Source organism: Pagrus pagrus (genome assembly GCF_965226575.1).
Source record: "Pagrus pagrus genome assembly, chromosome: 19".
In the NCBI taxonomy this organism is placed as follows: domain Eukaryota; kingdom Metazoa; phylum Chordata; class Actinopteri; order Spariformes; family Sparidae; genus Pagrus; species Pagrus pagrus.
In genome coordinates this window covers 3,001,128-3,022,812 of record NC_140203.1, presented here as the reverse complement: position 1 = coordinate 3,022,812, position 21,685 = coordinate 3,001,128, and the positions used below count along the sequence as shown (strand labels likewise).

The window sequence follows — 21,685 nt, the reverse complement described above, 5'->3', positions numbered from 1 at the left end:
CATTTAAGAAACCTTTCAGGCCGATTCTCTTTAAAAAGAGCAGAAATTTGATTTAAATTTTATATAAATATTACAAAACTGAAAACACATGATTTGTAATGACAACGCTTTTTTGATTGTCGAGCAAAAGATGAAACAAATAATTTAGATTAACGATAAACACAGTTTCAGATCAGGAATGTGTGTAAACTCACAACGTTGTTTTTTTTTTTGCTGTAACATGCAGAACTGCAGAAACACAAAGCTTTAGTGTCAACAGAGGAGTCGAGATATAAAAGCCAGACATCAACGCCACCGAGAAACAGGCGGTCAGAACTGTTCACTGTGTGGAAACTGGTTTGTGGTCATTTGATTCATTTATATTTTGTTTGGGAATATTGTAACGTGCACGACTAAGGCTCAGCATCGACTGACATGATAAGGTACAAGATATATTTTTACTGCCTGATTCTGACGTCCTTGATTTAAAATCTAGTTTAAAGACCCTCATCAGCTGTCAGAGTAGTGGACACAGTCAGTACCGACATCTGACACGATCATTACAAAAGTCTTACAATGTTTCCCCCCCCCCCCCCCAAGTCTTGCAAACACTTTTCAGTGAAAGCCGTTTGATAAAAAATGTTTTAAAGCATCAATAATGGATTTTTTGGTGACTGAGAACAAGCTGTAAACACCAAACTGATTTATTTACCTCCTCGGATTTTCATAGTGTACATTTTACATTTTACATTTTACACATCGACAGACACAAAGGAAAATATTCTCTCTTTTAGCTCCGTTTTTGGTCTCCACCAACGATACTGGATTTTTTTGGGCTGATAGCAATGCCCATATCATAGAGAAAATAAATCCAGACATCGATATTCTTACATATACAAAATACAAACATAAACACACAGTTTTACACTGATCCCTCAAATGTCGTCATCAAACACTTGAAACAAAGATACGTGTGTGATGGAAGAAGGACATTTTACAGTTTAACAATAAGCTTTGCTGTTCAAAATGACATCAGCGCACTGAAACATTGGGAATTTATTAATTATAAATCACCCCAAGCATCTTTTTCTAAGTATGTTCTGTTAAAAAATAGAAAAAAAGTTTTCATATCGGCAAATATCAGACAACATACCGACTGATCCTGATATGTCTGTGATGAGCCATCGAGTGTATCTTAACTCTAAAGGTACGTTCCTTCATGAATGTACAATAAAACAAATAAACACAAATGGCGGTCAAACGATGCAAATAACCCGAAGTGAAAGTTTGCGGCGGGTGTGTAATGTGGAAAGTGTTGCTCGTAGTAACGACGCCAGAGAATTGTCATCCAGTTTAGCATCTTTGAGCTCATTGTTTTGGTTTTACAGCCCAAAATGTATCGTTTTGGTTGAGTCTCACGGCTCTCATCAACCTCGAGTCCAGCAGCAGCGGAGAGCTAAAGAGCACGAGCTTTCTCTCAGGTGGTGGAGACCAAAAACAGAGCTAAAAGAGAGAGAATACTGGACTTACAGTTGCTTCGTGTTTTCTGGATCTAACCTGGATCTTGTGTTTGCAGCTTCCCCACAGCCACCAAAGAAAAATGGTACGTATTCCCAAAATAATTTAGAAACTACCACACAGTAAACCTGGGGCTCATTTCTTTTTTTAACCTCCTGGGACCCAAAGCAGGTTAATGCGGGCATGATCGTACAAATAATGTAAAACGTATCTTGAAATGTTCACGTGAAAGACTACAGAGGCAGATCGATTGGTATTTACAGTGTGATAGCAGCAACAGGTTACTTTCTAGTGCCATGTTCAGTAGCTAACATGGTTGTTTCTACAGTCATAATTGTTCGATCTTATGGCAGAGTTGTGTTGGTTATACAGTTCATTCTGTTTACTAAATACACACATCAGATGTTCATTCAAAGGCACGTTGTCTCCTGAGTTTCCTAAGCACAAATACTGGCGGTGTTTTATGAAACAACCCCTGCTTTTTATTAAGAAAAGAATCTCAAGTTGTGTTAATTCATGACTGGTACTGTAAGACGGTAAATATGTAAAATCATGTGTGTGAATATATGTTTGAGTGTCAGTTGTACAGTGATCAGCCAGGAGGTACTCGAGGTTCGATCTTCAGCGAGAGCTCGTAGAGGGTGTCTTCATCCATCACCAGTGTCTTATCCAGGAGGAACTGAGTCACCTGGAGGAGAGAGAAGGTTTTTTTTTTCAATTTAATCACTTCTCAGTGCAGAAATGATGTAACGTTAAAGGTATTTAATCAGACTTACCTTGGGTTGGTGCTCTATCCTGTAAGGTGCTTGCTGGAACTGACGAATCTCCCGGATGATGTGAGAAATCTGAGACAGCGGAGATCAGAGTTAATGGAGCACTTCGGTAACAGCGGTCAACTTTTATTGACCCGTTCCCAGGTTGCAAACGTAACGCTATTACGTAAAGTTGGCTGGAGATAAAGTAAACTTCAAAAAATGTAATAAAGAGCAGGACAGAGACGCTAACGTTAGCGACAGAGCTGCTAACAAACACACAGTGAGGACGTGCTGGTCATGACATTCAACTGGCCTTTAAAAGAGATAATAAAAGAGCTGGAGCAGGGAAAGAGTTTCTTACCATCCTCATCTTGGAGAAGTTAACGAGGCCCTCCTCCGTGAAGTTGGGTGTTCCCTCCTCAATGAAAGCCAGGTCGGTGAGGTACATGCCCAGGTACGGGACACATGGAGGGTTACAGCTACAAACACAGATGCACAGCTCAGAAATCAGACGGGTTGTAAAGACTGAAATAAATCACTGTATTTTTCTCTGCAGCTTTTTACTTTTTCAGCGTCTCTCTGAGATTCTTGAACCTCCCCTCCGATGACACCGTCTTCTGCAGCCGGTCCATGAGCGCCTTCGTCTAAAGAGAAACACAAACAAGAGTCATCAGGACTGTTTTGTGCAGAGAAGATGTTGTATTTCATTAACAGCTGTTTAAATGAATGGATTCCCAACCTGTTTGCAGACTTTGGCCCAGGTCTTCTTCAGCCTGTAGATGGCGCTGCGGTTGAGGGCGGAGGTGATCTCCAGCACGCCGTTGTAGTTGTTGAGGCAGCGACAGATATCGGCCACCGCCAGCCACTTTTCTATGGAGCTGGCCCTGGAGCCCACGTCAGTGTGGGTCATGATCTGAGACGCCACCAGGTTACTCATCTGAGGCGACACAGTTTATCAGGTACACATAGTAAAAACTCAGGCAGTCTGATGATGTTCAGAGGTTAATATAACTATTTTCATGTAGAGGTGTGGCATAAACAATAACCTCTCCTAAAAAAGGTTGATAAAAAAAATTGAGACATTTCTTATTAATGCACGATAATCCCTCTAAAATGGCCGTACAGTTAAATCAACCTCTCTGAAACGTCATGACGTTAGGATTTAATGTAGGGCTGCAACTAAGATTATTTTCATCATCGATTAATCTCTTTAATCTTATTATTGGATTAATGCTTTTGTCTATATAATAAAGTTAAAATATTCAAAAGGTCCAAAATCCAAAGGAGTTAAACAGATGTACAGACTCTGAAGGATGAAAACTGCAGTATCAAAGCCAAAGATACTCAATTCCTTATTAATTATGACAAACATAAACATCAAATTTTGAAATTTTTGCTCAAAAAAAAAAAAAAAAAATTCAGAATTGATCACAGAAGCTGCTGACTGAATTTTCTGATGTTCGACTGATCGATTAATCGCTTCACGTTTAATTTAACGCAGGACTTTTGCACCAAAAAGACAGATGTTAGTCAGTGTTAGTGGGTGTTTGTCGGGTGTGAAAGGGACGGACTGAACTTCATTAACTGTAGTTGACCCCGGTTTAATATATCATCAGACTGTCCGACCCCACGCTGAAGGTGCACAAGGTAACCTGGAGCGTCTGCTCTTACATCGTTGAAGTGCTGGCTGGTCTTCATGATGTACGGAGTCCTCTCTGTCTTGTCCACCTTCATCCAGCCCTGACCGAGGAACTCCCTGCAGGATCACACAGGACGGTCAGACAAACAGTTTGGTCCTCAGACGATTTACTAAAAAAAAACTCTCCAGACCTTCTTGTGTTTGTGGGAGTGCGAGATGAAGGTTTGAGGATGGAGTACTCACTCGTAGGGAATGCTCCTGAACACGATGTGATCCAGCAGCGTGATCTGTTCTGCCAGCTCCATGGCCGACAGAGACTCGAAACACTCGGCCTTCGGACTCTCCGCCTGGAGAAAACACACACACGAACTGTTTTATAGTGAAGAGTTCTCATGAAGCTGCTTCAAAAGATCTACGATACCAGACCGACACTAAGATCAACTGGGAGTCCACCTACGCTACGACTACCGAGAGAGTTCACTACAGCAGCTACTGTTTCCGTTACGGGACGTCGACATGATAACATGACTCTTACCACGATGAAGTGAAGGAGGGGGCAGCTCTTCTGCAGATAGATTAATTCAAACAGCTGTTTAAAAATCTGTGTTAAAACCCCGTCTGTTGATGATCACAGGTGTGAATACTGACCATCTGTAAAATGTCCTCGATCCTCAGCTGAGCGTCGTCTTGTTCTTCTTGAGAAAGGGCACTGCAGACAACGAGACAGTGAACAACAGATGTATAAAAACTATAAATATAAAAGATACATGAAAATTCACCGGGACAATTAATCTTGTTTCAGTGTTGAGGATCCTAAAGTGTCTAATATTATTTTCATTAATAAACAGACCGATGGATGGATGACGTCGTCGTGTTCACCTTAATATGTTAGAAGTTGCTTTCCTCTCCTGTGGCAGCAGGTCCGGATCTCGTAGAACTTCTTCCAGGAGTCCGATCACGCCCATCTTCAGCTCGCCGTTCATGTCGAAGTCCTGACGGATCAACACATTGATACACGTTTACAGCCACAGATCATCTCTGCAGACGGACTGACAGAAGCCACGAGTCCATGAAAACACTATTCAAAGACTTTTTGCTTGATTTCACATAAACAATAATTGTAATTTTAAAATATCTGCTTTATAAATGAGATTAAAAGTATGAAGAGTATATCTTTTTAAATTGTTTACATCTAAACTTTGCTTTCATCATGTCCATGACTGCAGTGTTCAGGAAAATGACGCCCCCTACAGGACATTTACATCAGGTGGTCTGATTCAGTTTTGCCTGTAAGACGACAGATTATTTTAACCCTCATGCAACTGATAAACAATAAAAAGACCTCAGACCACATTTAGTACAAAAAATGTTTCACGTGAAAAAACTGCCATAAAATCACTATATATTAATATTATTATCAACTGTCACTGGGTTACATTGTTCAGCCGACATCAGTTCTGATAATAACGACAAATATTCATTAATTTTCAGGATTTTAACCCTTTAAATACCAGTTTATGTATGCAATAAGCATTAATACAGCCAAAATGATCCAAAAATGAAAGTTAAAAACACAAAACGTATCGACAGTTGAGGGTTAAACACAAACAGAAATAAATAAATATAACTGTGATAAAAGGGACATTTCAGCTGAGACGTCACGAGTCTGGATCCAGACTTATTTGTAGAAATGTGAAGTGAACTTAAGACTTTACAGGTGAAAACATTGTGTTTAATGCACAGTGACGTCTTCTTTCAGACAAGAGGAAAGAAAATGTCCAAAACACATGTAGGTGTGAATTTATTGCAGATTTCTCTTCTGGACATTTATGCAAAAAAATCTGAAATCCTGTCCTGCAAAAATAATTCTCTTAATGTAAGTAGATGTTTTATTTCTTTGTTGTTACAAATCTATCAGTTGTTGATGTCAGTGTCTCTCACATTTACCTACGTGCAATCAGAACTTTGTTTATCAATCGGACCGAAATAATAAAGGTTCATTTTTTCCCCGGCTGCAGCATCCAGGTACAAAAATAGCATCTTATATAATGTGAAATGAAAGTGATCGTCCTTTTCGCGTCCCTGAGGAGGAAGCTGACCTTTCTGCTTCCTGGTGGGAGAAACGACACGCAGAGCAAAGAGCACCTCCATCAGCGAGACGAGTGACACACACACACACACACACACACACACACACAGGAGGAGGAGGAGGCGGCAACGGAAGCAGACAACAACAACAACAGACACAACAACAGACTCCTGCAGGTGGGCTCTCAGCGTCCTGTCGAGGGTTCAGGTGGACTGTGAACTTTCTGGATGCGTGTAAAGACTTGCTGGGAAGTCGTCCTGCTGATGAAGTCTGAAGGACTCACACAGGTTTGTCGTGTCCTCACCTGGGAGTGCTTGGAGACCCAGTGTCGCAGCACATTCAGGACTCTGTTGGTCGCGGCTCTCCGGATGATGAACTCTTTGTCACAGGTTTTCTCAGAGTTACTAAACCCTGGGAGATAAAAAAAGAAATGGGGGAACGTCTGAGGTCATTCTCGCCATTTATCCACCTGTAAAAAAGCCATTTTCACAGCTCCCTCCCCCTCTGCTGTGTCTGTTGACCTTCGTGGCTTGCCGTGCTCACCCTGGGAGCTGCTGTGTCCGGCGGCAGCGGTGGCGATCGCAAACGCCGACGCCGGCGACATCGTGCAGCGAGAGGTCTCCCCTGATGTGACTGTGAGGAAGCAGAGGCATTAATAAAAACAGCATGACATGTCTTTATAAGGAAGCTGTTGGTGTGTTCGTGTGTGTTCGTACCTCCTGTCTGCCTGTAGCGGAGATGCCTCGGCGTTGAAGGTGAGCGGCAGGGAGACAGGTCGCCCGGCTCGCTGCTGGCCGGCGCTTCAGGGATGAACTTGTCCAGAGAGACGGACTCCAGGACGGCTGTGAGGGGTCGCAATGAGACGTGGCGTCAGCAGCAAGACAACGGGCCTCACACCAGAACATTTTGTATCTTATCTGAAACTTTGTTGACTTTTTTTAGCAACAAAAATGTCCTCACCGTTTCAAAGTCACAATTTTTGGTCTAAGAGGCTGAAATTTAGCGTGGAGGTCCAGGATGTGTGTTTGTTTTTGTTCATGCCTTTGAACACTAGTCTTAAGTGAAGCCAGTGCAGAAGTGCCCTACATCTGCCAGCAGGGGGCGACCCCACTGGTTTAAAGCATAAGTCTGATTTTATGTACGCGTGTGTTACGCGTTACAATCCGTATACGCATTCCTGGTTCTGTGGACTACATTAAAAAGGCAGAGAAGAAGAGATGTTTGTCTTGTCGTGTCATTATAAGCTACATCATAGAAGCTACAGGTCTGCTGTGTTTCATATGACCGAACCTACAATTAAAAATATTTATTCCCGTCTCATAATATATCAGACTGTGATCCTCTGTCTGCCTGCTCATCCCTGAGTCCAAGGCTGTTCCTTTATTTAAAAAGATCCTGGCTATTAACTGTTTTATAAAGGATATTTGAGCATTTTGTTGAAAGTATTGTAAAAAGTTATTTATTATTCTATGCAGACAAGAAATTCAAGAAATTGTGGAGAAGAGTCCAATGTGACGTCTTCAAATTGCTTCTTTTGTCCAAAACCCAAAGACTTTTCATTTAAGAAGCTCGATTGACATTTTTGCTTGAAAAATGCACTGAAGTGAGCGACACTTAATCCACTGATCGATTAGTAAACGAATCGTTCAGCTCTACTGAGCAGGAAGTGCACGGTCGCTGCAATTTGCTGCAGGAAATCAGGCTGACGAAAGTAAAACCAAAACTACGTGCTGAAAGACGCTAAAACGCTCCATTAAGCGGAGGGAAACCGAGTCAGGTGTGATGCTTCTGTGTGAGTTCATCATTATGAGTTTTAGCTTTCAAATAAGACATCAATGAGATAAACGATGTGGAAATATTGACTAGTGCAGCTTTAAGTTATGACCGCTGAAACACGACGCTCAGTAAAAAATACAAAACACGTTTCTGTTTCAGATGTGATCCAAACACCAACACTTCATGTTCCAGCCTGTTGTTCATGTGACTCTTTGGCCTTCGGGGTCACGAGCTGCTGTGTTGGGGTGTCAGTGGAGGGCTCTCACTTTCACCCATTCAATGTGCCATTTTCCTCTCGGGAGGCACTCGGCTGCCGCGTGAGAGCTCCATTTATCTCTTCATTTTCCTTTCTCTCCTCTCCAGTTTGTTGTCAGAGGTTTTTTTTCCCTGACCTCGTGCTCCGCCGCTGTTTTTATGGTGAACAGGCTGTCAGCTGGAGCCAGATGGTGATCTAAGAGCACGATTATTCCTCCGTTGGGTAACGGTGACCCATTTCTGTGTCTCGTCCCCTCGTCTGTTTGGGCTGGCAAGAAACTATCAGTGATGCGTCGCATTCAAGGGTGATATCAGTGATAAATAAGTCATGATCGTGTGTGTAGATTAAAGAGAGACCTGAGCTGCATTTACCTGCCGTTTAAAACACCATTTCATAACAGTGTGTGTGCAGCGTGGGCCCACACGTGTGCTGATGATCATACAGGACTGACACAGTGTGAATCATATGCTTTTGTGCTCCAGCTACATACCCCTGCGGATGCTGCGCCTCAGCTTCCCACAGAAGGCGTCGAGGCGAGGCAGCTCTCCGCTGACATCCTCCCCTGCAGCTGGGCTCAGCTCAGGGGAGCTGGGACCGCGGCTCAGGTCCAGAGGGGCCTTGGTGCAGAAGGGGGGCGGCGAGGACATCCCGGAGGCCTGGGGGAGGCTGGGGGAGCGCGTGGCGGTGGGCGGAGGGGAGGAGAAGCCGGAGGGGGGCCTGGTTGAGCCGGGAGGAGGCGAGGAGATGGAGGGGCTGTGGCTGGAGGTGGGGGAGTTGGCCGCGGAGGAGGAGGGGGTGGCGGACAGGTCCAAGACTCCCACCTTCCCGCTGACCGGGGAGCTGAGGGAGAGCTTGCGGCTGTGGACGGGGGAGGAGGTGCGAGGGGGGATGGAGAGAGGAGGAGGAGAGGAGAACTTGCGGCAGAGCCTCGGGGATTTGTTGTTCAGGGGGTCGGTCGCCCACGAGCCCTGGTTGGTGGCGAAGAAGAGCTCCAGAGACCTGAGAGAGAGCAGAGAGGAGAGGATCTGCAGATCTGACACATGCAGGGTGCTGAACATCTAAAGGCGGGTCAGAGATCGAGACCCTGAACTGTTTCCCTATGATATTATTTTGGGGAAATTTCTTTTTGTGTTGTGGACAAAACAAGACACTTGAGGACGTCATCTGGGGCTTTTGGAAACACTAATCAACATTTTTATAGCCCCAACAACTAATTGATTAATCGTGAAAATAATCAACAGTTAAAATAATGGTTGGTTTCAGCTCTGCTGCTGATGGTATTTACTTGGTCTGGTCCAGTGCGAGCTGTGTGATCTTCAGACTGTAGTCAGGACAGAGGGACATGATGGACAGACGGTCACATGAATGTTGCTCGATCCTGGACAGTGAGAGGAAGAGGAGGAGGAGGAGGAAGAGGAAGGGGCATGGCGGGGTGATGGATGAAGAGAGAACAACAGAAAATGTGGAAATGGAGAGATGGAGTGAACGTAGGCGGCCATGCGTGAGAGGGAACGAGGACGACGAGGACGGAGGAACACGTGGAGGAACCACGTTGAGGTAGCGTCACGGTACCTGACGGGGATGGAGGTGAACGGCTTCTTGTAGATGTCAGCCAGCTTGTCGATGACGACGGCGGCGGTGGTGAAGATCCGGTACGTGTGGAGGAAGGTGTTGAGGAAGTCGATGGAGAGGAAGCGCAGGTCCGTCAGGCGCTCCAGCAGCCGCTCCACGCTGGCGTAGCGGATCTGCGGGACCTTGCAGGAGTTGAGCGTCTTGCTGAAGCAGATGTCGACGTCGTCTTTGTGCAGCCGGGCGTCAGACCTTCAGAGGAGACATCGGCTCAGGTTGTTACCGAGTTACGATGCATATAATTCAGACTTTAGTGCATATAGTTTTCTCTTTTCTCACTTGATCATGTGCGGCACAGAAACCTTGGAGTTCTCCTCGAACACGCTGGTCATCAGGCCGTTACATCGGATGTTATCGATGCACTGAAGCAGAGAGCGGAGGAGCATCATCAAACATCCAGAATCAGAAAACTGCTTCGCTCGACTCACTCAGGTCGGTGTAGTCCGCACAGTCAGACTCACCTGGCTGATGTCGCTCGTCCACGCTGCCTTTTCTTGGCGAGACGGAGCCAACAGGACAACGGAGAAGGACTGCCCGTCGGGAGGCTCCACCACGATTTTAAACTCCAGATGGTTGAAGCCTTGACCTGCTGCATTGTCTGCGAGAGTAAAACACACAGCGCACGCCTCAGTGAGCAGCAAAGACACACAGGTTGGATACAATCTGACATAAAGATACTCACAGTCCTCATCGCTGGCATCCAGCTCTTCAATCAGAGTGCACTCGATCAGAGACAGCGTTCCTCCTTGCTGTTAGAGAGTCGGATGAAGAAAGTACAAAGTTAATTAAATACCGCCATCGTTTGTGTGTAAACAGTGAACACATTTCTGTATGTGACCCCGACGCTGCATCTGCATGAATTCAAACAGACAACAGATGGCAAACCACATTTCATTTGAGTGGACGAGAGCAGGACGGGGAAATTACATGAACCAGTAAACAAGTGGTGATGAGAGACGAAACCGACCTTCACAGGTAAATTATTCTAACTTTGACGTCCTGTGCAACATTTCATTCAATTATTTGTAAGAAGTGTTGTCACATATCGATAAATACCGACACTGATTATTTAACACGGTTTCAATACTCGTTTCTTGCAGTATTGATGCTTCAGTACTTTTACTTCAGTACGGTAGTTGAGCAACAATCACCACCAGCATCTTCATCTGCTCCCGTCTGAGGATGGATCAACTTTGTTTTTGATGGAAATATGACTTCTAACTGCGCTCAATATCCCGATGAGCCATTTTCAAGATCTCAGTGTGCAGTGGTGTAAATATCTTTGGAGTTTTTGATTCTTCTTTCTACAGCTCATATTGTTCAAACTGCTTTATTTACTTATATTTTTAACTTTTGCTAATTATCTTGTTGGCCTGTCCTCTTCCAGGTCACCACGCCGCTGTCCTGCTCAGTCGTCCTCCTGGATCCACACACTTCACATATATTTTATATACTTGACTTGTATGTCCTCTGCAGCTGTACAAAGGTTTTTTTTCCAACATGGTAAGTTTTTCCTCACTTGAATCGAGGGTCAGAGGACAGATGATGCTGTTCACTGTACAGATTGTAAAGCCCACTGAGGCGATGTGAGTTAATTTTGGGCTATATAAATAAAATGTATTTGATTTTACTGTTTACTGTTTTAACTTATGCCCTCTCTCTCTCTCTCTTGCTCTCCTCTTTGCTGCTGTAGTAACACAAGTGTCCCAGCTGTGGGACTAATGAAGGATTATCTTATCTTATTACAGGCTCAAGGACTTTTGGATTTGACTACAGACTGTTGTAGCTGCAGTATTTGGTGAGTTTGAACAAGGAGTTTATTGTAGTTTTCCTTTCATATCAGCCACATTATAATATTTTAGGGACTGCGTGTCCTGTCCAGAAGTCCTCCAGATAACAGGACTGACACCCAGCCCGGTACTGAGATATCAGCCAGCTGACTCCTGCGACTGTGTTTTTTGTAAATGGTCTGTCCTTTCATAGATGTTCTGGCATGGACTTCAAATGTTAAACAACTGTGTAACTTGTGTCTGTGCTCAGGTGAGGCTGACCTTGAGCAGGTGGAGCTTTCCTCCAGATGTTCGCGTACAGATGAGGAAGTGTTTGGTGAACAGGAAACACTGCCGCTCTCCTTCCTTCCTCAGTGACAGCGAGCCCAGGCGGACCTTACTGAGCATGCCCCGCTCGCTGCTGGACGGCAGCTGGATGAGAGAGCCTGGACGTGGAGTCGGAGTGAGGGAGTGAGTGAAAAGTGACGGAGTCAAAGCGACAAGAGAGGCCGACGACCGAGAGGAGGCTCACCTTGTCTGACGAAGGTCTGACTCGTGTCTAACAGGATGTCGCAGCCCTCCACGATCATCCGCTCGATGGCCAGATTCTTCCTGATGTTCTCGGTGTCGCTCACCTCATCGTGCATCATCCTGACAACGCGACCAATCAATCGTTAGCATCGTTATCACCGTCTGTCAACACACATCTCTGAAACGTGCTCGCACTCACTTCGACAGCTCCTCCAGTTTGGATTTGGCGAATTCGAGACTCTTTCGCTCCACGTGCTCGTGAGGTGTGTGTGCCAGCAGCTCGTGAAGGGTGATGATGTATCGAGGAATCTGAAACACCAAAACACACCAATTACAAACAAAGCAGGTGACTAAGCTGCTTTTTGTTCGTCAGTGGATGTTTGACATGTGAAGGTGGAGGTGTGAACAGCACCTGGAACATGGGGTAGGTGAGGAACGTCTCCAGCATGCGGCCCTCGCAGGCAGCGTTGGACTCGTACTGTTTGAGCAGCTTGTCGAAGTCTCTGTTCTGCTTGCAGTTGGCCAGAACCTGCAGACTGTACTGATGGTTCCTCACAAACTCCTGATAGATGTTCAGCATGGGCAGCAGGATGTCGAACAGGTCGGCTGGGTGGCAAAGAGGAAACGCGTGTGACGACGCTCCTTCAATACTAATCCACCACAATAAACTGTCTGTTTGTTTCACGTTTCCTTTTTTTAAAGTTAATTTAATGTAATGAAGGGATGCACGATATCTGCTACAAAGACTGTGCAGTGACGTAACGCCGTGCAAACTATTATTAATCATCACAAACATGCAAACTGTGAATGCAGACTGGACTGTGGTCTCGTCTCTGCAGTACTCACCCAGAACGAGCGTGGGCCAGTTAGCGATCCGAGCTTTGAGACCCTGATGGAAGATCTCGTGCAGAAACATGATGGTCTCACTGGAGAAAGACAGAACTGGTCTCAGATCGCTGTGAACGAGTTTCCTGCTGTAACGTTAAACTACAAACGTCACTTAAAAAAACAAGATGGCCGCACCTGTTGAGGAATATGGTGCTGACGTCATCGTGGCTGATGGGAGGTTTCTTGGAGCTGGCGGCCATGCGGAGCGGCCGCAGGAAACAGTTCACCAGGATGGAGAGCTGGTGGACGTACTCCGTCTCCGCCTCCACCATGTTGAAGACGATCTGGTTCCTTTTCCTCATGCTCTCGGCGTGAGGGGAACAGATGTAGTCCTGGACGATGATCTTCCACTTCCTCCGGCAGAGCCAGCCACGCATGAAGCTCTGCACCTGCACAGAGGAAACACACTCGGCGTCTCTCTTTGTTCTGACTCCGTTTCACATCGCTGTGTGAAACAGAGCTGCGACTCACCCGATTCAACTCGATCTGATTCAGAGTCAGAGGTAGATATGGTGGCCTTGAGGGTCAAAACACAACAGCATCTCCAAAGTGATATGATTTCTGAATGTTGTGTTTTCTAAATGCCGTTTATGTTTATGTTATGTTTATGTCTGAGTTTACGAGGTGCACCTGAATGCACCGTGAAGTCAGAAGGACAGAAGCAGCGTGTCCGTAAATGACACCAAAACACAGTCGAGACTCTGAGCGTAGTTTTAATCACATGACTGTTTCGGTACAAACGTTAATCCCTCGGGGAGCTGGTGGACAGCCTTCACAGATTTACTCGCATTTGGTGCTTTGAGGGGGAAAAAACCTCCACAAAGAAAAGCAAATTTTATGAATATCAGATCGATTTGAATTGGAAAATCGATGTGTTTAAACGTTTTACCTTCTTGATCTTTTTAATGTCTGGGTCTTCCTCCTCCTGGTTGCTCTGGCTCGGCTGCATCCTCTCCTTGGTTTTGTTCAACACTACGATCTGGCACAACAACAGCGTCGATGTGAACAAACTGGCACAGAGGTTAAAATATTCATGGAGCCACTTTGGAGGCTCAAAACAAAGCAGACATCTCGTGTCATGACGAGGAAGTTAATGCTCCTGCAGTCGCCGGAGCCCCCGCTGAGCGTTCATTCAAAGACACACATGGTGAGCTCCGAACTCCAGCGTTTCCCCATCAGGTCTGCTGCATCTGCACGCTTTGATCCGCTCCATCTGAGCGTGTGCGCGACAGTGTGTGTGGATTTATGTATGCATGCACACGCAGATGTGGATGCACTCATGCGTACCTCGGCTTTGAGCCTCTCGATCTCAGTGTCCTGGTCCTCCAGCTGAGTGCGGAGCTGATTGGCCGCGACCTTCTCGGTCTCCATGATCTGGACCAGGTGGATGTACTTCTGCATCAGGATCTCACGCTCGATGATGATGTCAGAGTAACTAAAAAGCGAGGACGGGGACAGAGTTTGATAATTCATGTTCGACACAATAAACAACCTGACAGAAACGTGTCATGATGTCAGAAGAAACAAGTGTTTCGGTCGTGTTTTCTGCTGAACGTTGGGATGAAAACAGGAGCGACAGAAACAGAGAGGCAGAGAGGAGCAGAGGTGGAGTGGCGAGATCAAGTCTGTGATGTAACCGGCGTAGCAATACAGCACCAGTGTGACCTAAATGTGAACCGCTGCGAGCAAAACACGTCCACACACACACACACACACTCTCAGATGTTAAACAAATATGGAATAACACGTGGTCGTTATGCCGAATGTGCATCAGCACAAAAAGAAAGCAGGAAAGTAGAAAAACAGAGTAGGAGCAGGTGAAGACAGGATTTTTAGGGATGCACGATACGGATTTCTTCAGCCGATACAGATAATCACCTGCTTCTCACGGCCGATATCGATAATAATATCACATTTTTGCATTTTAAAAATAAGCTCCTAACCTGTAAAAGGCTCAGATGTAGATTTATTGTTCATATTATTCAGTTCAGAAGTGAAGAAGCTTGAAGGTGAAACGTCTTAGAGAAACTGAAACACATCCAGTTGCCTACAGCACGATACAGCAGTTAGCTTTACTTATATTCTTATAATCATTTTAATTTATTGCCAATCAGACGCAAAAAAAACAGATACCGTTGATCAGAGAGATGCTGAATACTGGTCCTGATAAACAGCCTATCCTTAAAGAGTACCTCAACATTGTACTTCAGTGCAGCACTTGAGTAAACTGAAGTGAGGTCTGTTCTCACCTGGCCTGCTGGATGAACTCCACCCACTCGTTGCAGTCCGACTCCTCCTCCGTCCGCAGCTCCAGAGGTTTCTGTCCATCGTGGCCAAAAATGACCAGGAAGTAGTGCTGCAAAATATAATCAACAGTTAGTGATGACAGGTTGAGACAAGACAGAACTTTATTGATCCTCGGGCAACTTTTTAAGCGACTCAGTTAGGGATGTTAACGATTAATCATTTATCGATTAATCTCCGTTTTTGAAAATGTATTAACTGACAAATACACACAAAAAGTATCTCGTTACAAATTACTAACGTCCGTATCAAAGTAAAATCAAAATACTGGCATGAGAAGAAGAAACATCAGGCTGTTACTTCAAGTATCCACAAAAACATCGAGACTTATTCCTCAACACAAACTGGGTTTTAAATGAGGCTGGGAGCAGCTGATTGATCGCTCTGTCGTGTCCACACTCTCTCTAAACTTTCCATCCATCGTTTTAATTTCAACGTCAGAGGCTGAAACATCTCCGTCACCAACACCACCACACAAAATCAATACCACAAGCTCACAGCAGCACATCAGCAACACATGAACATTAACTTCAGACCCACACAGTGTTAATAACACAAAGAGTGGCGCCTCAGAGCTGCACGTTCATGTCGACATCTGTGTTTTAGTGCGGCTGGATCGATGCTTCCTGCCGACAACATTAATGCCCATCGCATTATACCGCACCACTCTGCCTACTTTACGTTGTTTCAGTAACTTGATCCTTGTAGATTTGTTTGAGATCGAGACGCTCAGAACAACAAACGGCTCTCATATCTCTGATTATTAAGCCGGTCAATGTCAGTCCGAACTTTAAGCAGCGTTGCCATCCAGTAACAACATATTTTACCTGCCAGGAGTTCATTAATCAGCCATTCATCTTCATTATTAATGAATCTACAAATTATTTTCATGATTAATCGACAGACTGAACGTACTACTGATCTGAAGACAGTCAGTCAGCTGTGATGTGTCAGCTGCAGGCCCATATTCAGCGAATCAGTGCCATTTAAAGTGTGCCGAATTAGCCATTAGCACTTCCTGTTTGCGTTGGACACAAAGATTTAAAGACAACTATCACTAAATTATTCTCATATGAGGAAAACTTAAAAATGTGACGATTCTCAAGGAAGTTCTGAATGGTCTTTTTTCTATGGATTCTAAGTGGATTTATGGAAGTTTTCCTCACTGACCATCCGAGATAGTGACATCGTCAGGAAGTGTGGGTCACATTTAATCTAAAAATCTGTTTCATGTCTTTGTGTTAAGATTTACAGAGCTATGAGTGTGATTTTTAACTATTTTGAATCTTTTTTTCCCCTTAAACTCTCTTTTGTCTTCCTCTTTTGACTGTTAAATGTCCAGAAAACATCCTGTAGTTTCCCAAAAATGCTGCCCTACAGGTCAAACTATGGAGGATCTCTCTCAGGCTAAATCGAGAGGATATCTTGCTCAAAAAAATGCAAAGAAAGAATAAAAAACACTTTGTCTTTGGCTGATATCATCACAAATGTGTGTTTGATTCATGACAGTCCCGATCCGTCAACGTCCTGCTGACTGTCACTGACGGGGCGCTCGTAGCAGCTCCGTGAAAAGGGTCATGTCTTCTATGAAAGCCGAGACGCCGCTGGGTGATAACCTACATGGTCACCCTGTCTTCATGGCACCACGTCCTGCCAGTCCGTCACAACACGTTACCAACGACGGGCCGTCATGTCACAGCACGTCGGATCACCTCCAGCATCGCCGCACCAATATCAGTGATCTAATTAAGTGATTTACATGAGCGGCTCTGACATGTCTGTGCTGAGTTAAAGGGATAATGCGGAGAAAAGACGGCGCCTAAGAACGAACGTGAAGTAACGACAGTGTTTTGACATTTCAGGGCAGTTTTTCATTTATTCATGGTCCTTTTAAAATAGATAAAAATCAAGATTTCTAAATAACACGTCTGCATGAGGAGGAAAGATTCAGTACAGAGTTCAAGAGAGTTTTATATTCGAGTTACAGTTCACAGTTTGTTGCAGTCAAACTGAAATGCTCCACAAGGAACTTTTAACTGGTTATGAAACAGTTTAGATTTAATACCGACACCTCGATATGTCTGGTGAGTTCAGACAATGATGTGTGTTTTGTGGAGTAGGCGTGTGTTGTAGTCCCACGCGAGATAAGGCAGATATTTGGCATGACACGGAGAAAAGGGCTGGTGACGCTGCCCGAAAATAATATTGCGGTATTTTTAGGCTTTGTTACGATACACGATATGCATCTTGATTTTGAAGTCTCCTCTGGAGCACTTCATGAATGTGAGGACTGGGCAACAAAACCAAAATCATAATATTTTGACCTCGATATTGCGACAATACTTTAGGAATGACTGTTGGTACTTGGGTAAAGACAAGTATTACAACAAGTAGATCAGCCAGGTGAGTGCAGAAAATGACACTTATGTCATATCATCATATAATGATATCCAAAAAATAAGACCATACACAGACTCATATACAATATTGATATATATTGCCCAGCCCTGCAGCTGCAGTGTCTCTGGGCTCGTAGGCAGAGAAAACAGGCACCAAGGATGATAAAGAGTTTGTACACTTGAACAAAACACTTCCCGTCCGTGTCTGATTAACTCTCACGACTTGTTTCCTGCTGCAGTGTTCAGACTCAACAGGGACTTCGTTCGGTCGTCTTAATCATCTTGCGTCTCCTGTTCGCTACTCGGACGTTATAAAAGATTCAGAAACTACATGTGGACATGTAATTCTTCTAAACATGCCGACTTTCGATTCGCACGCCTTTATGCATGAGTTCACTGCCGTACATCAAAGCAACAACCCGTGTTGCACATGTTTCTGATGCAGAGTGATGTTAACAACCGATCTGTGTTTTATTTACGACTAAACTACGACAGCTGCACGAGTTCAAGAGAAGCTCGTCATGAACTATTCAGACATCAACCCATCGGTCACTACGAGGAAGTCGTTACAGCCAGTTCACGTGTTGAAATATCTTCTTCTCTGGCGTCAAACTTCTCGTATGCGTGTGAATAAAGCCAATCACAAGTGAAAGTATTCAATTAACACGTGAAATCTGACTTGTGAAAGGTTTCAGAGCAGCGGTGTTGCTTTTAAAGCAGCTTCTCTCAGCCACCAGCGCTCTGCGAGTAGATTTAATAAAATCTCATGTTTTAATTTAGTGTTTCTCAAACTTCATGCGATACTGAGCGCCTCCAAAGCCTCACAGTGAGCGGGACAGATGTGTTGTCGCAGATAATAATTGATTTATTATTTGAATTGGTTGTTCGGCTGTGGCGTCAGAGTTTATTTGCGACGCTGCCTGCACAACACATTTACGATTTAGGTCAAAAATGATCAGCTGTTCACCGCGATGTGAGACTAACATCCTCCAGTTTGAGAGTCAGATGTCTCCATCCTCTCTCTTTAAGATGGCAACAGAGACAGTGATGAGCGAGTAGGAGAGACTGTCATCTAATTAGGCTATAATTTGTGATATACTGTTGAAGTAGCCCCATTGTTTTTGGGGATGTTGGAACGCTCGGTGGTCTCTGAGGGTTTTTTTCTCGGTCTAATAAAGTCTGAGACACGCTGGTTTAAAGCGAAGCAGATAAGAGCTTCTGATAACTGAGTTAGGCCCGTTTCTCCTTTGTAGTTCACCTCTTTTGTTGTCGTTCGTCGACTGAAGTGACAAAATGTTTTTCCCCTGCAGTGAATAACTGTATTTGAACAGAACACATCTGGTTTTTATGTCGCTTTGGTGACATCTCACACGACGTCTGACAACATCTTGAGTCTTGTTCCAGCAGAAACCAGCAGACAGCCAGTCAGTCCTTCATTATATAATTCTTCTATCACCAGTCCGACGAGACCGTAATCACTCCAGAGGCTGACGGCTCAACAAAAGGCTCCCACGGAAAAATGACATAATATTTATTCCACATAAACATTTACTGCAGACTGAAGAGCATAAAGACAGCGACTGTGGTCTTTAAACACTGAGTCTAAACTACACGACATATTTATTTGTAAATATACTTCATTTTTAAATATTAAAGAGCCTTTCTTTTCCTGTGTTTTACTACTTTTTGTTGTGGTTCAGTAAGTAAGAAAGAAGTACCTACACACTGCCTGCAGTACCTTGCTGCATATTTATATTTTGTTATTATATTAAAACGTCTGAAAATAACCGTCGCTGTGAGGCCACGGGGAGAAAGTAGGCCTGTATAGTAATGATGTAACGATAAGCGGGTGACAGACACTTGCTAGCGTGTGCCGGCTACGGACCAGAGAGAGGCTTAAGGGCTTGTCTGTGTGTGTGTGTGTGTGTGTGTGTGTGTGTGTGTGTGTTGGGGGGGCAGTGGGGTTACATAACTATGAAGGCTTGTACAGCTCCTCGCATTGCTAATGCGGCTTCCCCAGCCACAAGCCTGCTTTAAGCTAGAGGATAACAATGAGACAGACACACAGACACAGAAACACAGACAGAGCTTTATGCCCGGCCTCGTTCAGCATCACTTTGTCCAGTCACAGACAGACATCGGCTGCCTGTGCACGGACACAGACAGGAGCTGTGACTCTGAGCATCACTTACACAACAACAACAACAACAACAACGACGAGGAGACTTCAGGACGATGTTGGTGTGTTTGAATCTTTCGCTTCATCGCTCCTCCTGCAGCACCGAGGACGAACACTGAAGCCACTCGGGCAACACGGACCTGCTCACTTTGAGCCGTTACTGTTTATTTCTGTTACATGTAATTCACACATTTCCGATTGTTTATGTTTATTTCTGTGTGAGGCTGAATATTACTTGCCTTCTGTAAATAAATATGTATAAAATTTACCATATTCTTTCAAATAACACATTTGAAATATGCTACTAACACTTTACACGGTACAGATAATAATCTCTCTCACAACTAAAAACGTGTTTAATGTTTAAATGTCTAAAAATATAGATTTTAGTTGTTATTGTCCGATGCACACACAGCGCTTAAATAACAGACAGTGAGGGGCTGTGACTGAACCACACTATAATAAATAAATATGTTATTTATGTTGTCGTAACTTGACGGGACGGTCATCACGATGCATTTTTTAACCAAATTATAACTTCAAGTAAAGAAACATGAGGTATTTATAAGACAAAGTTAACACACACACTTGTTGAATGTATTTGGTTTGTTATCCTCTGTTTATATTTTGATTTTCACGATTGACCAAATTCATAATATTCATTTAATATTTTACTCTTTTGGTGTCAGTATTCATATTTCCTGTTCGTGTCCGAGGCCTGTAAAACCTGCTGCTGCGACACAAGACACACTGATGTGGATTTAAATGCATCCGCATGAATTCGGGACATTTCCACGCACACGTGCACGACTGGCTCAATGAGAATAAACTAACTGACATTGTTTGGCAGCCTTTCCACCTCTGCTGCAGCCGTCCTGCACTCAGAGACGGACGGACAGATCCCCCTCGCAGTACAGTCGGAGGTGGGCTACAAATAGCTCAGGTACCAGCAGTGTGTAGCCGAGTGTGTGTGTGTGTGCGGTGCAGTCTTGTTGACTTGGTATTCAGACAGTGACTGCAGGCGAAAGGACCAGCAAGGATGCTATTCTTAGTCAAGCACAGCAGCATCCCAGAGCAGCACCACGTTAGCCACAACCTCACAAACACTCACACTGCAGAGGGCTGCGTTTACATGTTTTAATAAGAGTTAACGTATTAAATATTGGTTTTAAAGGCTGTAATCTCTCTTTATATACTGTGTATTTCTATAAGTGTAATAAATAAAACTAAATATTCGTCACACTGCTCTCCTCTCTGTTTCTATTCGACTGTAGACAAACTCTTTACATCGTCTCCCTTCACGTCTCTTCACGTGTTTCTACCACGCCGCTTCAGTTCATAAACCACTTCACCCATCACCCTCGTCACCATGGAGACATCGGTCAGGTGGTGCTGGATGAGTTGCCTGTAGTGGGCCGAACCATTAGCATAAAGCGACGGCGTGCAGGGGGACGAAGAAATAAACGATCGGCACAGATTTCACATCAGAGCCGACCCTTCAAACGGGGGCAGCATATCGCCAGGATATCTGCTAACTGCTGCTTACGGTATTCGTTCATGACTGTAGCTGCTGTTAGCTTGTTAGCTCAGTTAGCTGTGCAGCTAGCGGGACTACCAGGAGAGTGCTGGTGTTTAGAAGACAGGAGCGGTAGACGGCTGTAAAAAAGTTTTCAGGCCAAGGGCTAGCTGGTTAGCATGCTAACTTCAGTAGATATTTCTCCAACACGATACAAAGACGCCTTTGACATGACGTCAAAATATATTTTTTTGATTTTTGAATGTTTTGAGCTAAAATGTTAAAATACTGCACCTTTAACTTAGAGACTGCCGACGTACTCTTCTCCAGGACAGGCCGAGAAAGTGGAAGACGTTTTATTTAAAGCTGCTCTAATCAATATATTCAGATTTCCAATGCATCAGATGATAAGAGGTCATTTCTGGTGATGTGAGTAATCACTCGACGCTGCAGCTCCC

The 21,685-nt window shown here is 44.3% G+C and overlaps 1 protein-coding gene across 2 annotated transcripts in view; it reads right to left on the bottom strand.

Moving 5' to 3' along the window:
- Positions 1-724: 724 nt before the first annotated feature.
- Positions 725-21,685, bottom strand: part of rasgrf2a (Ras protein-specific guanine nucleotide-releasing factor 2a) — a 28,784-nt gene continuing 7,823 nt past the window's right edge. The window contains exons 2-28 of one of the 2 annotated variants that reach the window (XM_084383745.1): positions 15,079-15,185; positions 14,117-14,264; positions 13,719-13,808; positions 12,965-13,218; positions 12,788-12,867; positions 12,354-12,547; positions 12,141-12,250; positions 11,943-12,061; positions 11,693-11,856; positions 10,324-10,390; positions 10,103-10,239; positions 9,921-10,003; positions 9,585-9,833; positions 9,298-9,390; positions 8,503-9,011; positions 6,697-6,822; positions 6,524-6,613; positions 6,285-6,391; positions 4,771-4,883; positions 4,540-4,600; positions 4,135-4,238; positions 3,924-4,008; positions 2,992-3,189; positions 2,817-2,896; positions 2,614-2,731; positions 2,274-2,342; positions 725-2,185 (exon numbers count right to left, since the gene is read on the bottom strand). In XM_084383745.1, coding sequence (XP_084239871.1) covers positions 2,090-2,185; positions 2,274-2,342; positions 2,614-2,731; positions 2,817-2,896; positions 2,992-3,189; positions 3,924-4,008; positions 4,135-4,238; positions 4,540-4,600; positions 4,771-4,883; positions 6,285-6,391; positions 6,524-6,613; positions 6,697-6,822; positions 8,503-9,011; positions 9,298-9,390; positions 9,585-9,833; positions 9,921-10,003; positions 10,103-10,239; positions 10,324-10,390; positions 11,693-11,856; positions 11,943-12,061; positions 12,141-12,250; positions 12,354-12,547; positions 12,788-12,867; positions 12,965-13,218; positions 13,719-13,808; positions 14,117-14,264; positions 15,079-15,185 — 3,651 coding nt within the window. In that variant the 3' untranslated portion in view covers positions 725-2,089. The remainder of the gene's footprint in view (positions 2,186-2,273; positions 2,343-2,613; positions 2,732-2,816; positions 2,897-2,991; positions 3,190-3,923; positions 4,009-4,134; positions 4,239-4,539; positions 4,601-4,770; positions 4,884-6,284; positions 6,392-6,523; positions 6,614-6,696; positions 6,823-8,502; positions 9,012-9,297; positions 9,391-9,584; positions 9,834-9,920; positions 10,004-10,102; positions 10,240-10,323; positions 10,391-11,692; positions 11,857-11,942; positions 12,062-12,140; positions 12,251-12,353; positions 12,548-12,787; positions 12,868-12,964; positions 13,219-13,718; positions 13,809-14,116; positions 14,265-15,078; positions 15,186-21,685) is intronic. The other variant, XM_084383746.1, reaches the window with a different exon arrangement.